The sequence below is a fragment of the Panthera tigris genome, chromosome B3, assembly GCF_018350195.1.
Source record: "Panthera tigris isolate Pti1 chromosome B3, P.tigris_Pti1_mat1.1, whole genome shotgun sequence".
Classification (NCBI taxonomy): Eukaryota; Metazoa; Chordata; class Mammalia; order Carnivora; family Felidae; genus Panthera; species Panthera tigris.
In genome coordinates this window covers 83748859-83761934 of record NC_056665.1, presented here as the reverse complement: position 1 = coordinate 83761934, position 13076 = coordinate 83748859, and the positions used below count along the sequence as shown (strand labels likewise).

Sequence of the window (13076 nt, the reverse complement as noted above, 5' to 3'; positions counted from 1 at the left end):
TGTCAGTGTGTTCACCAAACTGGAAACTCCTTCTCTTCCCATCTTATTTCCACCTTTTCTTCCTCATCTTGTCTAATGGCATTTTCTTACTACAATTTCCTTCTATAGACTAAACACTCCTCAAAGATCAAGACCATCTTTGCTTGTTTTTTTTAATATTTTTTTTATTATTACATTATATGTTAACTAACTTGGATGTAAATCTTAAAAAATAATAAAAATGATAAGTAAAAAAATACTTAATCACATATAAAAAAAGTTTGTTTTTGTTTTTGTTTTTTTTTTTCAAATTATTTTAGCTAGCAGGAACAGGGAAGAGGAGCAGAGAGAGAGAGAGAGAGAGAGAGAGAGAGAGAGAATCTTAAGCAGAGTCTATGCTCAGCACAGAGCCTGACACAGCGCTTGACCCTATCACACTGAGATCATGACCTGAGCCAAAATCAAGAGCCAGATGCTCAACCAATTCAGCCACCCAGGACCCAGGCACCCTAAGATAGATAGATAGGTAGATAGGTAGATAGGTAGATAGATAGATAGATAGATAGATAGATAGATAATTAATTACTTATTTTGGAGAGAATGCAGGTGGGGGAGGAGCAGGGAGAGGGGGACAGAGGATCTGAAGCGAGCTCTGTGCTGACAGGCTGACAGCAGCAAGTCCGACGTGGGGCTCAAACTCACGAACCTTGAGATCATGACCTGAGCCAAAGTCGGATGCTCAACCGACTGAGCCACCCAGGTGCCCCTATTTATTTATTTTTAGTGTTTATTTATTTTGAGAGAACATACATATGAGAAAAGGAGGGGCAGAGAGAGAGGTAGAGAGAATCTTAAGCCGGCTCCATGCTCAGGAGCCCAGCGAGGGGCTCAGTCTCACAGCTGCAAGATCACAATCTGAGCCAATATCAAGAGTCAGACGTTTGACTGAGCCACCCAGGCCCCTGCTCCAAGATTTTATTTATTTATTTATTTTTAACGTTTTATTTATTTTTGAGACAGGGAGAGACAGAGCATGAACAGGGGAGGGTCAGAGAGAGGGAGACACAGAATCTGAAACAGGCTCCAGGCTCTGAGCTGTCAGCACAGAGCCCGACGCGGGGCTCGAACTCACGGACCGCGAGATCATGACCTGAGCTGAAGTCGGCCGCTTAACCGACTGAGCCACCCAGGCGCCCCTCCAAGATTTTATTTTTAAGTGATCTCTACACCCAGCATGGGGCTTGAGCTCACAACCCCAAGATTAGGAGTCGCATACTCTACCAACTGAGTCAGCCAGGCACCCAAGACCATGTCTTGTTTATCTTTATATGCACATTGTTCAGTATCATGTCTGGTGCATAGTAGATGTGAATATGTGCTTAGCTGTACTTGATGCTTCCTTCCCTATTGCTTTCCTCAAGCATAACTCTTTTCTTGTATTCATTCTTTAACTTTTCCTCTACTTATCTTTTCTTCTTGCTTTCTTTGCTTCCCATCATTTTCCCTTAACAATTCTTATTTGTAAGCCCTTCCTTTTAAGGTAAACTTTTTTCTTCTATCCTTCCCTTGAAAGGTATGTCTCTTCTAGATACTATATTTTTACTTAAGATAAGTATTTACTCCCTTACTGTGAGTGAATGGAATGAGGTTAGTCATTAATCTCTGTTTTGTTGTCTTGGTTTTAAGTCCGTGCTGTATGCTTCTGGTGCACTCCTCCAATTAAGGAACCCTTTTTAACGTCCCTTGCTGGATTGTACTGTTGGCATCCATGAATTTAAGAAACATAGAATAGCATAAAGCTACTATGAATTCATTAATTTAAAAATATATGTTTGTATTTGATCAAACTATTTACATACTTCTGAAAATTGGTATGCATATTAATTTAGTGTATAGTCAGAGCTTAATGTGTTTATACATTTGAAGACTCTAGGTTGCCACATAGGAATCTGCAGATTAAAGTTTGGGAACTACTGTTCTAATACTAGAAAATAGTGCTCTGCCATATTTCTTCATTGTGCAAAGGACCTAATCAAATTTTCTAACCTGAATTGAGATATTCCTGGTGCCGTGTTCATTCAAGATGTCTTTAGCTCTCCCAGACACAGTCTTTTATGGTAGCAGTAGTACAGTTGCTGTGAAAACTAAAAGTCTTTAAAATTAGTGATTTGGTTTTCTTACAGATCCCACCAGCACCACCAAGACCTGACTTTGATGCTTCAAGGGAAAAACTACAGAAGCTTGGAGAAGGAGAAGGGTCCATGACAAAGGAAGAATTCACAAAGATGAAACAGGAACTGGAAGCGTATGTGATTTTTGTTGTTGGTTTTGTTAATTGTGCTTATTTTAATGCCTTTTTTCTGTGCTCTCTGATATCCCATCCTTTTAATCATTTCACCACAGTGACCCTCTCTGAAAGATGCAGGTTTAAGCCAAACAACCAGTTTTAATGATCATGATCAGAGCCTACAGGAAAATTATAGAATAATTGTCTACATTGTAAAATTCTTTAAATTAATGTTTTAAATAGACTCTGAAAATTGAAAATGGGGGGTCCAAAACTTTATTTAAAAATAGTAGAAAGGGAAATAGGACTTTTTGAAGCAGAATATAAGTTGTTTTGGTTTTTATCTACAAGGCCTTAGTCATTGCCAACCTGGTTTTCTTTTTTCGATGTGTGCATACTACCCAAACTTCTGTTTTCTGTTTCTCATAGAAATATGCACCGAGCAACTCTGCACATACTCTGTTTTCTTTTTTAAAAAGTGTGTGTGTGTGTGTGTGTGTGTGTGTGCGCGCGCGCGTGTATGTGTGTGCACGCATGCACCTGTCTAAATGGCTGTGTCTTTGTTTAATTTTTGCCCTCTTTCTGCCTATGGCTTCTGGCTAAGGGGAAAAGAATAGGAGCAAAGTAAAAAGAGAATAGTTTTAAAATGTTTTTCATTAAATGATTATTAGTTTCACATATACTAGAAATGCATTAAATCTTTGAAAAAACTGGAGATAACTTCTGTTTTGCGTTTAGCATATTTGCTGAAAATGCAGAATCTTTCCCTTCTTATTAGACATTTGAAGTAATTTTAGATTTACAGGATATCGTTTTCTGTATTTTGAGAGCAGTACAAGTAAACACTTTCCCTTGTATCATCATCACCTCCATCACTCTTTTTCTGATCATTTCTCCTCTTCATTCATTTCCTTTTCTCCTCTTCCACTTAGTTTCAGTTTTTAAGCATATATGCACCTGGCTACTAGACTCCTCTTCAGAATGCTAAACTCGTTTGACAAGATAAATTAGCAAAGTAGATCTTTTTTGTCAAAGTGTAAGGTGACATATTTTAAGATTTTTGTCCATGCTGGGTGCAAGCGATAGTCTGAGAGACAGAGATACATACTTTTATAGTTATAAGACTGAAAACTGGAAATTAGCAGAGCACATTAATATTAAAGAATCTGTGGTTTTCCAGTGGCCCTGATCATGATTCTTTTGTGGTCTGGTTAGGGGTTGGATAACAGAGAACCTTGGGTTTATTCTACTGCTACCTCCATCCTCTGCATCCTTCTTTTTTGTCTTCACTGAATGACTACCCTCACAGAGATCAAACTTCTCCCAACATTGGTCCTGCTGGTTTGCTGGTATGTAAAATTTATCCTCCTTGCACGTAGTTGAAGCAAGAATATTGGGCCTTTTCCTTGAGTGTTTCTTTTTTCAAACTGACGTATATTACTATATGATCACTGTGATTCACTGATGAAATTAAAATATTTTAAACATAATTTTCCAATGTAATGACAAAAATTAGTCTCTCTGTGGTGTGCTTTTTTTCTTGTGTGTTTGGGTCATTAGATGAAAATAATTATTAATGTTGAAAATATGCTTACTGAGGTTTGAGTTTAGATTTTTTTTTGTACACAGGTATTTAAAAGCAGTAATTATCGAGAAATTGATCCATAAAGATTGTATCAAATAATTTGTAGTGTACTTTCTCTGGAGCTGAAAACAAACACCCCTATAGTTACCTTTAACATCAACTTGCATAGGAAGAAAAGTTCATAAAACTTAAAAATATTAACATTTAAATATAATAAATACTATTAACTAGCATGAAGTCTTTTCAGAGCTGGATTTTATACATTTTATTAACAGTTCAACTAAAACCTTTGTTTACATGGATTATATATTTGTATCTTTAATTTTGCATTTAGAATAATTTGGAGTATTTGTTGAAAACTGTTACAGACTATTTTCTAGTTGATGCAGTGTTTTACCTTTAATTATGTGTATTGTTTCTAGTGAATATTTGGCAATATTCAAGAAGACTGTTGCAATGCATGAAGTGTTCCTATGTCGTGTGGCAGCACATCCTATTTTGAGAAAAGACTTAAATTTCCATGTCTTCTTGGAATATAATCAAGATGTGAGTATTGATTAAAGCAGTAATCAAGGTTTATTTTTAGAGTCACTGTAAAAGGCAGGGAGTAGTTAGAAAAAACCCTTTTTTTGTAATGTTCTTATTTTTCAAGGTAGTGTAAAATGACATTTTTTTTTAGTGGTAATAGAGTATTTCAATACAACTAGAGAAGAAATGAAGAAATTGAAGAAATGAGGCTAAATCATGTTACTGCATGGGACATTGATTTTCATCTTGAATTGTGAACCTCTTAAGAAATAGGATTATCAACTTGATTGTTTCCTAAATTTGAGTTTGAAGTTTTCTGAAATTCCAGGGAGGTGCTTGAGCTAAAGAATTCTAGATTACTTTAGGGTTAATCATTGCCTTTTGATCTGTTTAACTGACCTTTTTCAGTGCCAATTGCTCCTAATCTTCCTCCTTCCCTGCCTGAAAACTCTGTTACAGTGCAAATAGAAAAATTGATGTGGTTGAGCTTTAAAGATTTCTTCATTCATAGTACTGGCAAAAGTTTTTTTAATGGATAGGTGATACAGATCTTGGGATTTATATTTGAATGACAAGATTAACTCATTTTAGCAGAAAATAAATGTAGCATAGTGCTTATTTGCTTATAAGTTGACATCAAGATCAAAGAATTTTATGTATATAAATTTGCCCTTCTGGTTTGGTTTTAGTAGACATGACAATAAAATATCCTAAGTCTAGCAATAGAGAGAACACATTTTTTTGAAAGGGTATGAAGTAATTCAGGATCACAGAAACAGCATTTTAAGCCTGGATACTTTCACAAGTGTAAATATGGTATGTGATACTGGCATGTGGTCGTTTACAACTAGGAACTGTAAAAAATTCTGGCTATGTCATGAATTATAGAAGCTGAAAATAACTTGTGACTGGGTTGCCAAAGAACACATGATAGAATGCTGTCATCACTTTTTTTACTTTTATGTGTTTGTTTTTGCTTAACCTTATTCATGGCCTTGGCCAAAACCTTAATAATAATTGGTAGAGCAGCTTAGGCATACAGTGAGTATTATCAGTGCAAGGCCACTTGAGCTAGAGGAGCCTCATGCTCTGTGTACTCTGTCCCATCGCCAAATCCCTTAGTACTATCTGAAATTATATGTCTGTATTTTAAATTTTTATGTATTTATTATCTGTCCTCTCTACTAAAATGTAAGCTCTCTGAAAGCAAGGCTTGAATTTTACACCATTGTATCCTCACTGCTTTAGAATAATGGCTGACAATTAAGATGTAAAATAAGTATTTGTTAAAATGATAAGTGAAAGATTATTGATTGTTTCCCAGTTGTGGTGATGGTTTTTTAACTTTTTTTTTTAATTTAAATTTTATAGTTAACATACAGTGCAATATTGGTTTCAGGAGTAGAATTCAGTGATTTATTACTTACGTACAACACCCAGTGCTCATCCCAACAAGTGCCCTCCTTAGTACCTATCATTCATCTAGCCCATCTCCCACCCACCTCCCTCTGTCAACCCAGTTTGTTCTCTGTCATTAAGAGTCTCTTGTGGTTTGTTTCCCTCACTTTTCTTTCCCCCCCCCTTCCCATATGTTCATCTGTTTTGTTTCTTATATTTCACATAGAAGCGAAATCATATGGGATTTGTCATTCTCTGGTTGACTTATTTCACTTAACATAATATATGCTAGCTCCATCCACATCATTGCACATGGCCAGATTTCATTCTTTTTGATGGCTGAGTAATATTCCATTGTATATATGTACCACATCTTCTTTATCCATTCATAAATTGATGGACATTTGGGCTCTCTCCATAGTTTGGCTATTGTTGATAATGCTATAGACATTGGGGTGCATGTACCCCTTCGAATCTGTATTTTTGTATCCTTTGGGTAAATACCTAATAGTGCAATTGCTGGATCATAGGGTAGTTCTATTTTTAGTTTCTTGAGGAACCTCCATACTATTCTCCAGAGTGACTGCACCAGTTTACATTCCCACCAACAGTGCAAGAGAGTTTACCCCTTTCTCTGCATGCTTGCCAGCACTTGCTGTTTCTTATGTTGTTAATTTTAGCCATTCTGACAGGTGTAAAGTGGTATTTCATCATGGTTTTGATTTGTATTTCCCTGATGATAAGTGATGGTGATCATCTTTTATATGTCTGTTAGCCATCTGGATGTCTTCTTTGGAAAAGTGTCTGTTCATGTCTTCTGCCCATTTCCTCACTAGATTATTTGTTTTTTGGGTGTTGAATTTGGTAAGTTCTTTATGGATTTTGGATACTAAGCCTTTATCTGATATGTCATTTGCAGATATCTTCTCCCATTCTGTAGGCTATCTTTTAGTTTTGTTGGTTTCCTTTGCTGTGCAGGAGGCTTTTAAGTTTATTTTTGAAAGAGAGAGAAAACATCAGCAGGGGAGGGGCAGAGAGAGAAGGGGAGAGTGAATCCCAAGCAGGCTCCACACTCAGCATAGAGCCCCATGCAGGGCTCGATCCAACCATCAGATCAGGACCTGAGGTGAAATCAAGGGTCTGACACTTAACCGACTGAGCCACCTAGGTGCCCCAGAAGCTTTTTATTTAAGGAAGTCCCAATAGTTCATGTTTGCTTTTGTTTTCCTTAACTTTGGCAATGTGTCTAGTAAGAAGTTGCTCTGGCTAAGGTCAGAGAAGTTGCTGCCTGTGTTTTATTCTAGGAATTTGATGGTTTCCTATCGCACATTTAGGTCTTTCATCCATTTTGAATTTATTTTTGTGTATGGTGTAATAAAGTGGTCCAGGTTCATTCTTCTGCATGTTGCTGTCCACTTTTCCCAACACCATTTGTTGAAGAAACTGTCTTTTTTTCATTGGATTTCTTTCCTGCTTTGTCGAAGATTAGTTGACCATATAGTTGTGGGTCCATTTCTGGGTTTTCTGTTCTGTTCCACTGATCTATGGATCTGTTTCTGTGCCAGTACCATACTATCTCGATGACTACAGTTTTGTAATATAGTTTGAAATCTGGAATCGTGATGCCTCCAGTTTTGTTTTTCTTTTTTGGATTGCTTTGGCTATCAGGGTCTTTTGTGGTCCCATACAGATTTTAGGATTGCTTGTTCTAGCTCTGCGAAAAATGCTGGTGGTATTTTGATAGGGATTGCATTAAATGTGTGGATTGCTTTGGGTAGTATTGACATTTTAACGGTGTTCTTCCAATCCATGAGCATGGAATGCTCTTCCATTTGTTAGTGTCCTCTTCAATTTCTGTCATAAGTGTTTTATAGTTTTCAGAGTACAGATCTTTTACCTCTTTAGTTAGGTTTATTTTCCTAGGTATGTTTTTGGTGCAGTTCCAAATGGAATCAATTCCTTGATTTCTTTTTCTGCTGCTTCGTTATCAATGTATAAAAATGCAACAGATTTCTGCATGTTGATTTTATGTCTTGTGACTTTGCTGAATTCATGTATTAGTTCTAGCAATTTTTTGGTGGATTTTCTACACCAGATTTTCTACATAGAGTATCATGTGAAAGTTTGACTTCCTCCTTGCTGATTTGGGTGCCTTTTCTTTTTGTTGTCTGACTGCGGAGATTAAGACTTCCAATAATGTGTTAAATAGTAATGATGAGAATGGGTATCCTTGTCTTGTTCCTGACTATAAAGGAAAGGCTTTCAGCTTTTCCCCATTGAGGAGGATATTAACTATGGGTCTTTCATATATGGTTATGATGTTGAGATATATTCCATCTATCCCTACATTGTTGAGGGTTTTTATTAAGAATGGATGCTGTATTTTGTCAAATGGATTATTGATTGTTTAGATCAGATTTATAAATAGCTTTGGAAAAAAATTAAGGTTTCATAAATTTTCTCCCTTCAATATAGATTTCTTTTTCTTCCTCCCACTAATATATGCTTAATAGAGATAATGATGTCATGCATTATAATAACCCTTTTAATACCAGCACATGGTATTTTGGAGAAACTCTAAAAAGACAGGAAAGTGGTTTGCAAATATTTTTTAATCATTAATTAATAGCAAGTATATTAACAGGTTATAGAAGATTAAAGGCCCCAGGGCACCTGGGTGGCTCAGTCAGTTAAGTAAGATCAGGTCATGATCTCACAGTTTATGAGTTTGAGCCCAGGATTGGGTTCTCTATCAGTGCAGAGCCTGCTTCAGATCCTCTGTCCCCATCTCTGCCCCTCCTCCGCTTGTGCTCCCTCCCTCTCTCAAAAATAAACAAACATTAAAAAAAAAGAAGGGACACCTGAGTGAGTCAGTCAGTTGGGTGTGTGACTTCAGCTCAGGTCATGATCTCACGGTCCGTGAGTTTGAGCCCCGTGTCGGGCTCTGTGCTGACAGCTCAGAGCCTGAAGCCTGCTTCAGATTCTGTGTCTCCTTCTCTCTCTGCTCCTTCCCCACTCACACTCTTATCTTTCTCTGTCTCTTAAAAATAAATAAATGTTAAAAATTGAAAAAAAGAAGAAGAAGAAGAAGAAGAAGAAGAAAAGGTGTGCCTGGGTGGCTCAGTTGGTTAAGCATTTGACTCAGTTTCAGCTCAGGTCATGATCTCATGGTTGGTGGGTTCTAGCCGCGCATGAGGCTCTGGGTGACAGCGTGGAGCCTGTTTGTGATTATCTCTCCCACTCTCTGTGCCCCTCCCCTGCTCTCTCATTCCGTCTCTCTTGAAATATAAACTAATACAAAAAAAAGTTTTTTAAAAAGAAGGAAATTATAGGCCCAAAACTAAGAGGTTTTTCTCAATGTTCTAATGCTGTTTCATGGATCTTTACATACTTCAGTGGGGCAGGAAAAGCAATCTGCATGTGCTGTTTTGTTTTCTAAGTTTCAGAGAGCCATGGGACTGATAAGTTGCTGAAGTAGAGCTAGGGTGTCTTAAAGTCTAAAGAGGCCATCAGGCAGCTGGGAGGCCTAGAAAAGCTTATTCTAGCATTGAGTTGTTTGAGAAATAGTTGCTGTTGTAAGGAATGATTGCCTTTAATGTTCAGTGCCTTACTTAAGTAGTTGTATATCTTCTCTGTTTCTACTAGGTATAGTCTGAGTCTACTTAAGAGTAGAGTAAATATATAACCTCTTCAACACCCTAATGTCCATTCAGTTCTTGCTGCCTTATCAGTGGACATACCCAGGACCCTGCCTCATATCTGAGTTCTTAAGCCCTAGTATTAATAGACTCCAAACATAGACAGCTCTGTTTTTCCCTATTCATATTTTGATTGTTCTTTGACTCTGGTACATCTAGACACTTGATCTCTTCTGCATTTTGACCCTGTTAGCAGCCCTTTTGTCTTTACTTTGTTCTCATGTAGCCTAGATTGCCTGCTCCATCATTTATAACAAGGTTATATATGACTTCAAACAGCTCTCTCCCATTTTCCATAAAAGCTAATTTCAACTTGCAGCAGTTCCTCCTTGATGTAAAATGACCTTGTTCACTAGGAAATACAAGCCAATCAGAGATCAAATCCCACAACTCCACGTGTCTCCCACAACCCTCATCTGCCTTGGCAGCCACATGCATATATTAGCTTTTTTTTTTTTTTTTTTCTTCCTTTCCAATCTGGACAGCTTTTAATTTCTTTTGCTTGCCTAACTTCCCTGGCTAGAATCTCCAGTACAATGTAAAATAGAAATGACAAAAGCAGACATCCTTGGTTTGTCTATGATCTTGGGAGGAAAGCATTCACTATTTCACTATTAAGTATGATGTTAACTGTGGGGTTTTCATTGATGCTCTTGATCAAGTTGAAGAAGTTCCCTTCTAATCCTAGTTTGTTGAGTGTTTTTATTATGAAAAGGTATAGCTGTTGAGATGATAATGTGGTTTTGTCCTTTATTCTACTAATACAGTATATTACATTGTGCCTTTCCACTTTGACAAAGGTATCTTTCTAGCTATCCTGGATCCCATGTACTTCTGGATCTTTGGGATCTGTTCTGAGTTTCTTTCTTAACTCTGTGGCTCCTTCTTAGTGTCCTTTGTGAGCTTTTACCTCCATATATCCATTCATTTAAATAGGATCCTTCCAAGGTTCCTCACTGATTTCTCCAGAAATTTAGAAGTTCCTTTAGACTTCTAACTCTAAATTCTCCTGAAGTGATCTCATTGACTCCTATGGCTGCAGGTACTTTTATATCTATTAACTTATAAATCTGTATCACTTGTTTGAACTCTTCTTTAAATGCAGGCCTTCTTTTATGTTCTCTGTCTCAAAGAAGATACCAGCACCTTCCAATTTCTTAAGACCTAAAAATTACTCATGACTTTACTCCCTATTCCTTTTTTTTTTTTAAGTAGGCTCCATGCTGAGGCCTGAACTCAGACCCCGAGATCAAGACCTGAGCTGAGATCAAGAGTTGGACAGTTAACTCACTGAGCCACTCAGGCATCCCCCTGCTCCCTATTCCTATTAGGAAACACCAAATCCTGTCTGTTCTACTCTCTTACTATATTAGGAATGTGTCTACTTCCTTCTATCACCAGACCTAAAGATTAGTTCTGACTTTTATAACCCTTGATTGGGTTATTGAAACAGCCTCTGACTGGTCTTTCAACCTCCAGTCTTATCTTTCTCATTTTCTAAGTCTGTATTAAGTTCCCTTGGTGTTCTCGAAGTGCCGTATGGATTCCTCTAACATTGTACTGCTCACCCTATGTTTAATCATATGTTTCTCTGGATTCTCCTCTGCACCATAAATTACTCTTATAGAGTATGGACCACCTCTTAATCATCCTTATTTTCTGAACACCTAGCACAGTGCGTGATTGTAATATACATGTGTCACATTTGTCAATAGTTTTTAAATAAGTGAATTAGTTAATATAAGAACACAGTTTTGAAAAACACCCAGAGTGCATTCAGAGGCCTAAAGATAACAGCAGTTTAGAAAGGTTTCATGAAGAGAATGTGTTTTAATTTCGATGTTTAATGAAGTCTGAATAGAATTTTTGGTGGGAAGAGAGACACTATTTCAGGAACAGGGGAACCTAAGCATTTAGAGCTTCTTTTGAGAACTATTTGGAACATAAGGTTCTGTGGGGGTTTGGTGGTGAGTACAAAGGTAAATTGAACCAGATTGTTGAAAGTCTTGAATACCATGCCTAGGGGATTGGCTTTTATTCTCTGAACATTGTGAAACTCTATAAAGTTATTGAGTAGGGAGGAGATGCTCACAATTTAATTTTGGAAGTCCTCATCAGAATGGATTGGATTGAGGAAATGAGAGATGTTAACTAGTAGTCCAATGTGGTAGTTAAGCAAGAAATAATGAGGATTTTTACTAGGACAGTGAGAAAGGAAAGGGACAAATTTCAGACATTTGATGGTAGAATTTGAGCTTTGAGAGACAAAAAGAAGTTGTAGATTATTTCAAGATTTTTAATGACTGGTATGGGGTTTTAGGGAACATGTGGGAATCTGAGAGATTGGTTGGATGGAGGGACCATGAAGGAGGGACCATGAATAGGGAGAACCAAGAAAAGGAAAGTTTTGGAGATTAGATTATAATGAATACTGCTTTAGTCTAATGTGAGGTTAGCAGAATTTCCATTTATAAGGATATGATCTAGGCAAATGGAAATAGAATCTAAGGTTCAGGAAAGAGCTTAGTGGTAGTGATCATGATTTGTGAGTCATTTATATAATGGTGAGCATTGAAACCATGGTAGTAGATAAGGAAATTAGATGGGCTATTCCTTTATGGGACACCCTGGTGCAGCAAGTGGTGAATAATAATGAAAGAGGCATTACTTTCCATATGTAATCTAAAAAAGAAAAAAATTGCCAACTTAAGTTTACCTTTCTTTCAGCTGAGTGTGAGAGGAAAAAATAAAAAAGAAAAACTTGAAGATTTCTTTAAAAACATGGTTAAATCAGCAGATGGAGTAATTGTTTCAGGAGTAAAGGTAAGATTTTATTTGATTAACAGAGGTATTGGTTTAAGAATCCACTTATTTTAAGAAGATAGAGATTTCAGATGTGCAGGTGACCATTGGAGTAAAAGAGAAGTTTGAATAGTAGAATGTTTAGGCCTGAGAAACTGGGCCCCCTGCCCTGGAATCCACTCTTTAGAGCCCTTCCTTCTCCCAACGGGCGAGAGTTCTGCAGTCCAAGGGGATTTGCCCACCTGGAGCACATACCCCTTCCTTCCAAACTAGACCATGCTTGAAGTATCTGGAACCCCGTATTTCTTTGCCCAAATCTGAAGCCAAGTCTTCCTCTTCTGTGGGTAATCAAGGGTGACCATGGGTCAGCTGGGGAAAGGGAAGGCACAGGGGAGGTCAGTGTGCAGAATGGAGTGTCCTGTTACATACATCTGAGGTTTCTTTAGGTGCCTTACAGAACTGCAGGGTGGGGCACGAAGCGGGGCTCCATTTGTACATTTGCCCTTGGTCTTACAAATGTTAGGGGCAGACTTGGGTTCAGATCTGGAGTTAGAAGAGCTTCTTTGAGGTTTTAGTCTTTCTTGGGGTGCCTGGCTCAGGTAGAGCATGAGGCTCTTGATCTCGGGGTCATGAATTCAAGCTCCACATTGGGCATAGAGCTTACTTAAATAAATAAATAAAAATAAAATTTAGGGGCACCTGGGTGGCTCAGTTGATTAAGCATCCGACTTCGGCTCAGGTCACGATCTCACAGTTTGTGAGTTCAAGCCTGACATCGGGCTCTGTGCTGACAGCTTGG

General features: G+C 37.6%; 1 protein-coding gene across 1 annotated transcript in view; it reads left to right on the top strand.

Annotated features, from left to right (window-relative positions):
- Window positions 1–13076, top strand: part of SNX6 (sorting nexin 6) — a 60300-nt gene that overhangs the window by 18211 nt on the left and 29013 nt on the right. Inside the window, exons 5-7 of the mRNA XM_042989552.1 lie at window positions 2163–2284; window positions 4274–4397; window positions 12203–12298. Of these exons, the coding sequence (XP_042845486.1) occupies window positions 2163–2284; window positions 4274–4397; window positions 12203–12298 (342 nt within the window). The remainder of the gene's footprint in view (window positions 1–2162; window positions 2285–4273; window positions 4398–12202; window positions 12299–13076) is intronic.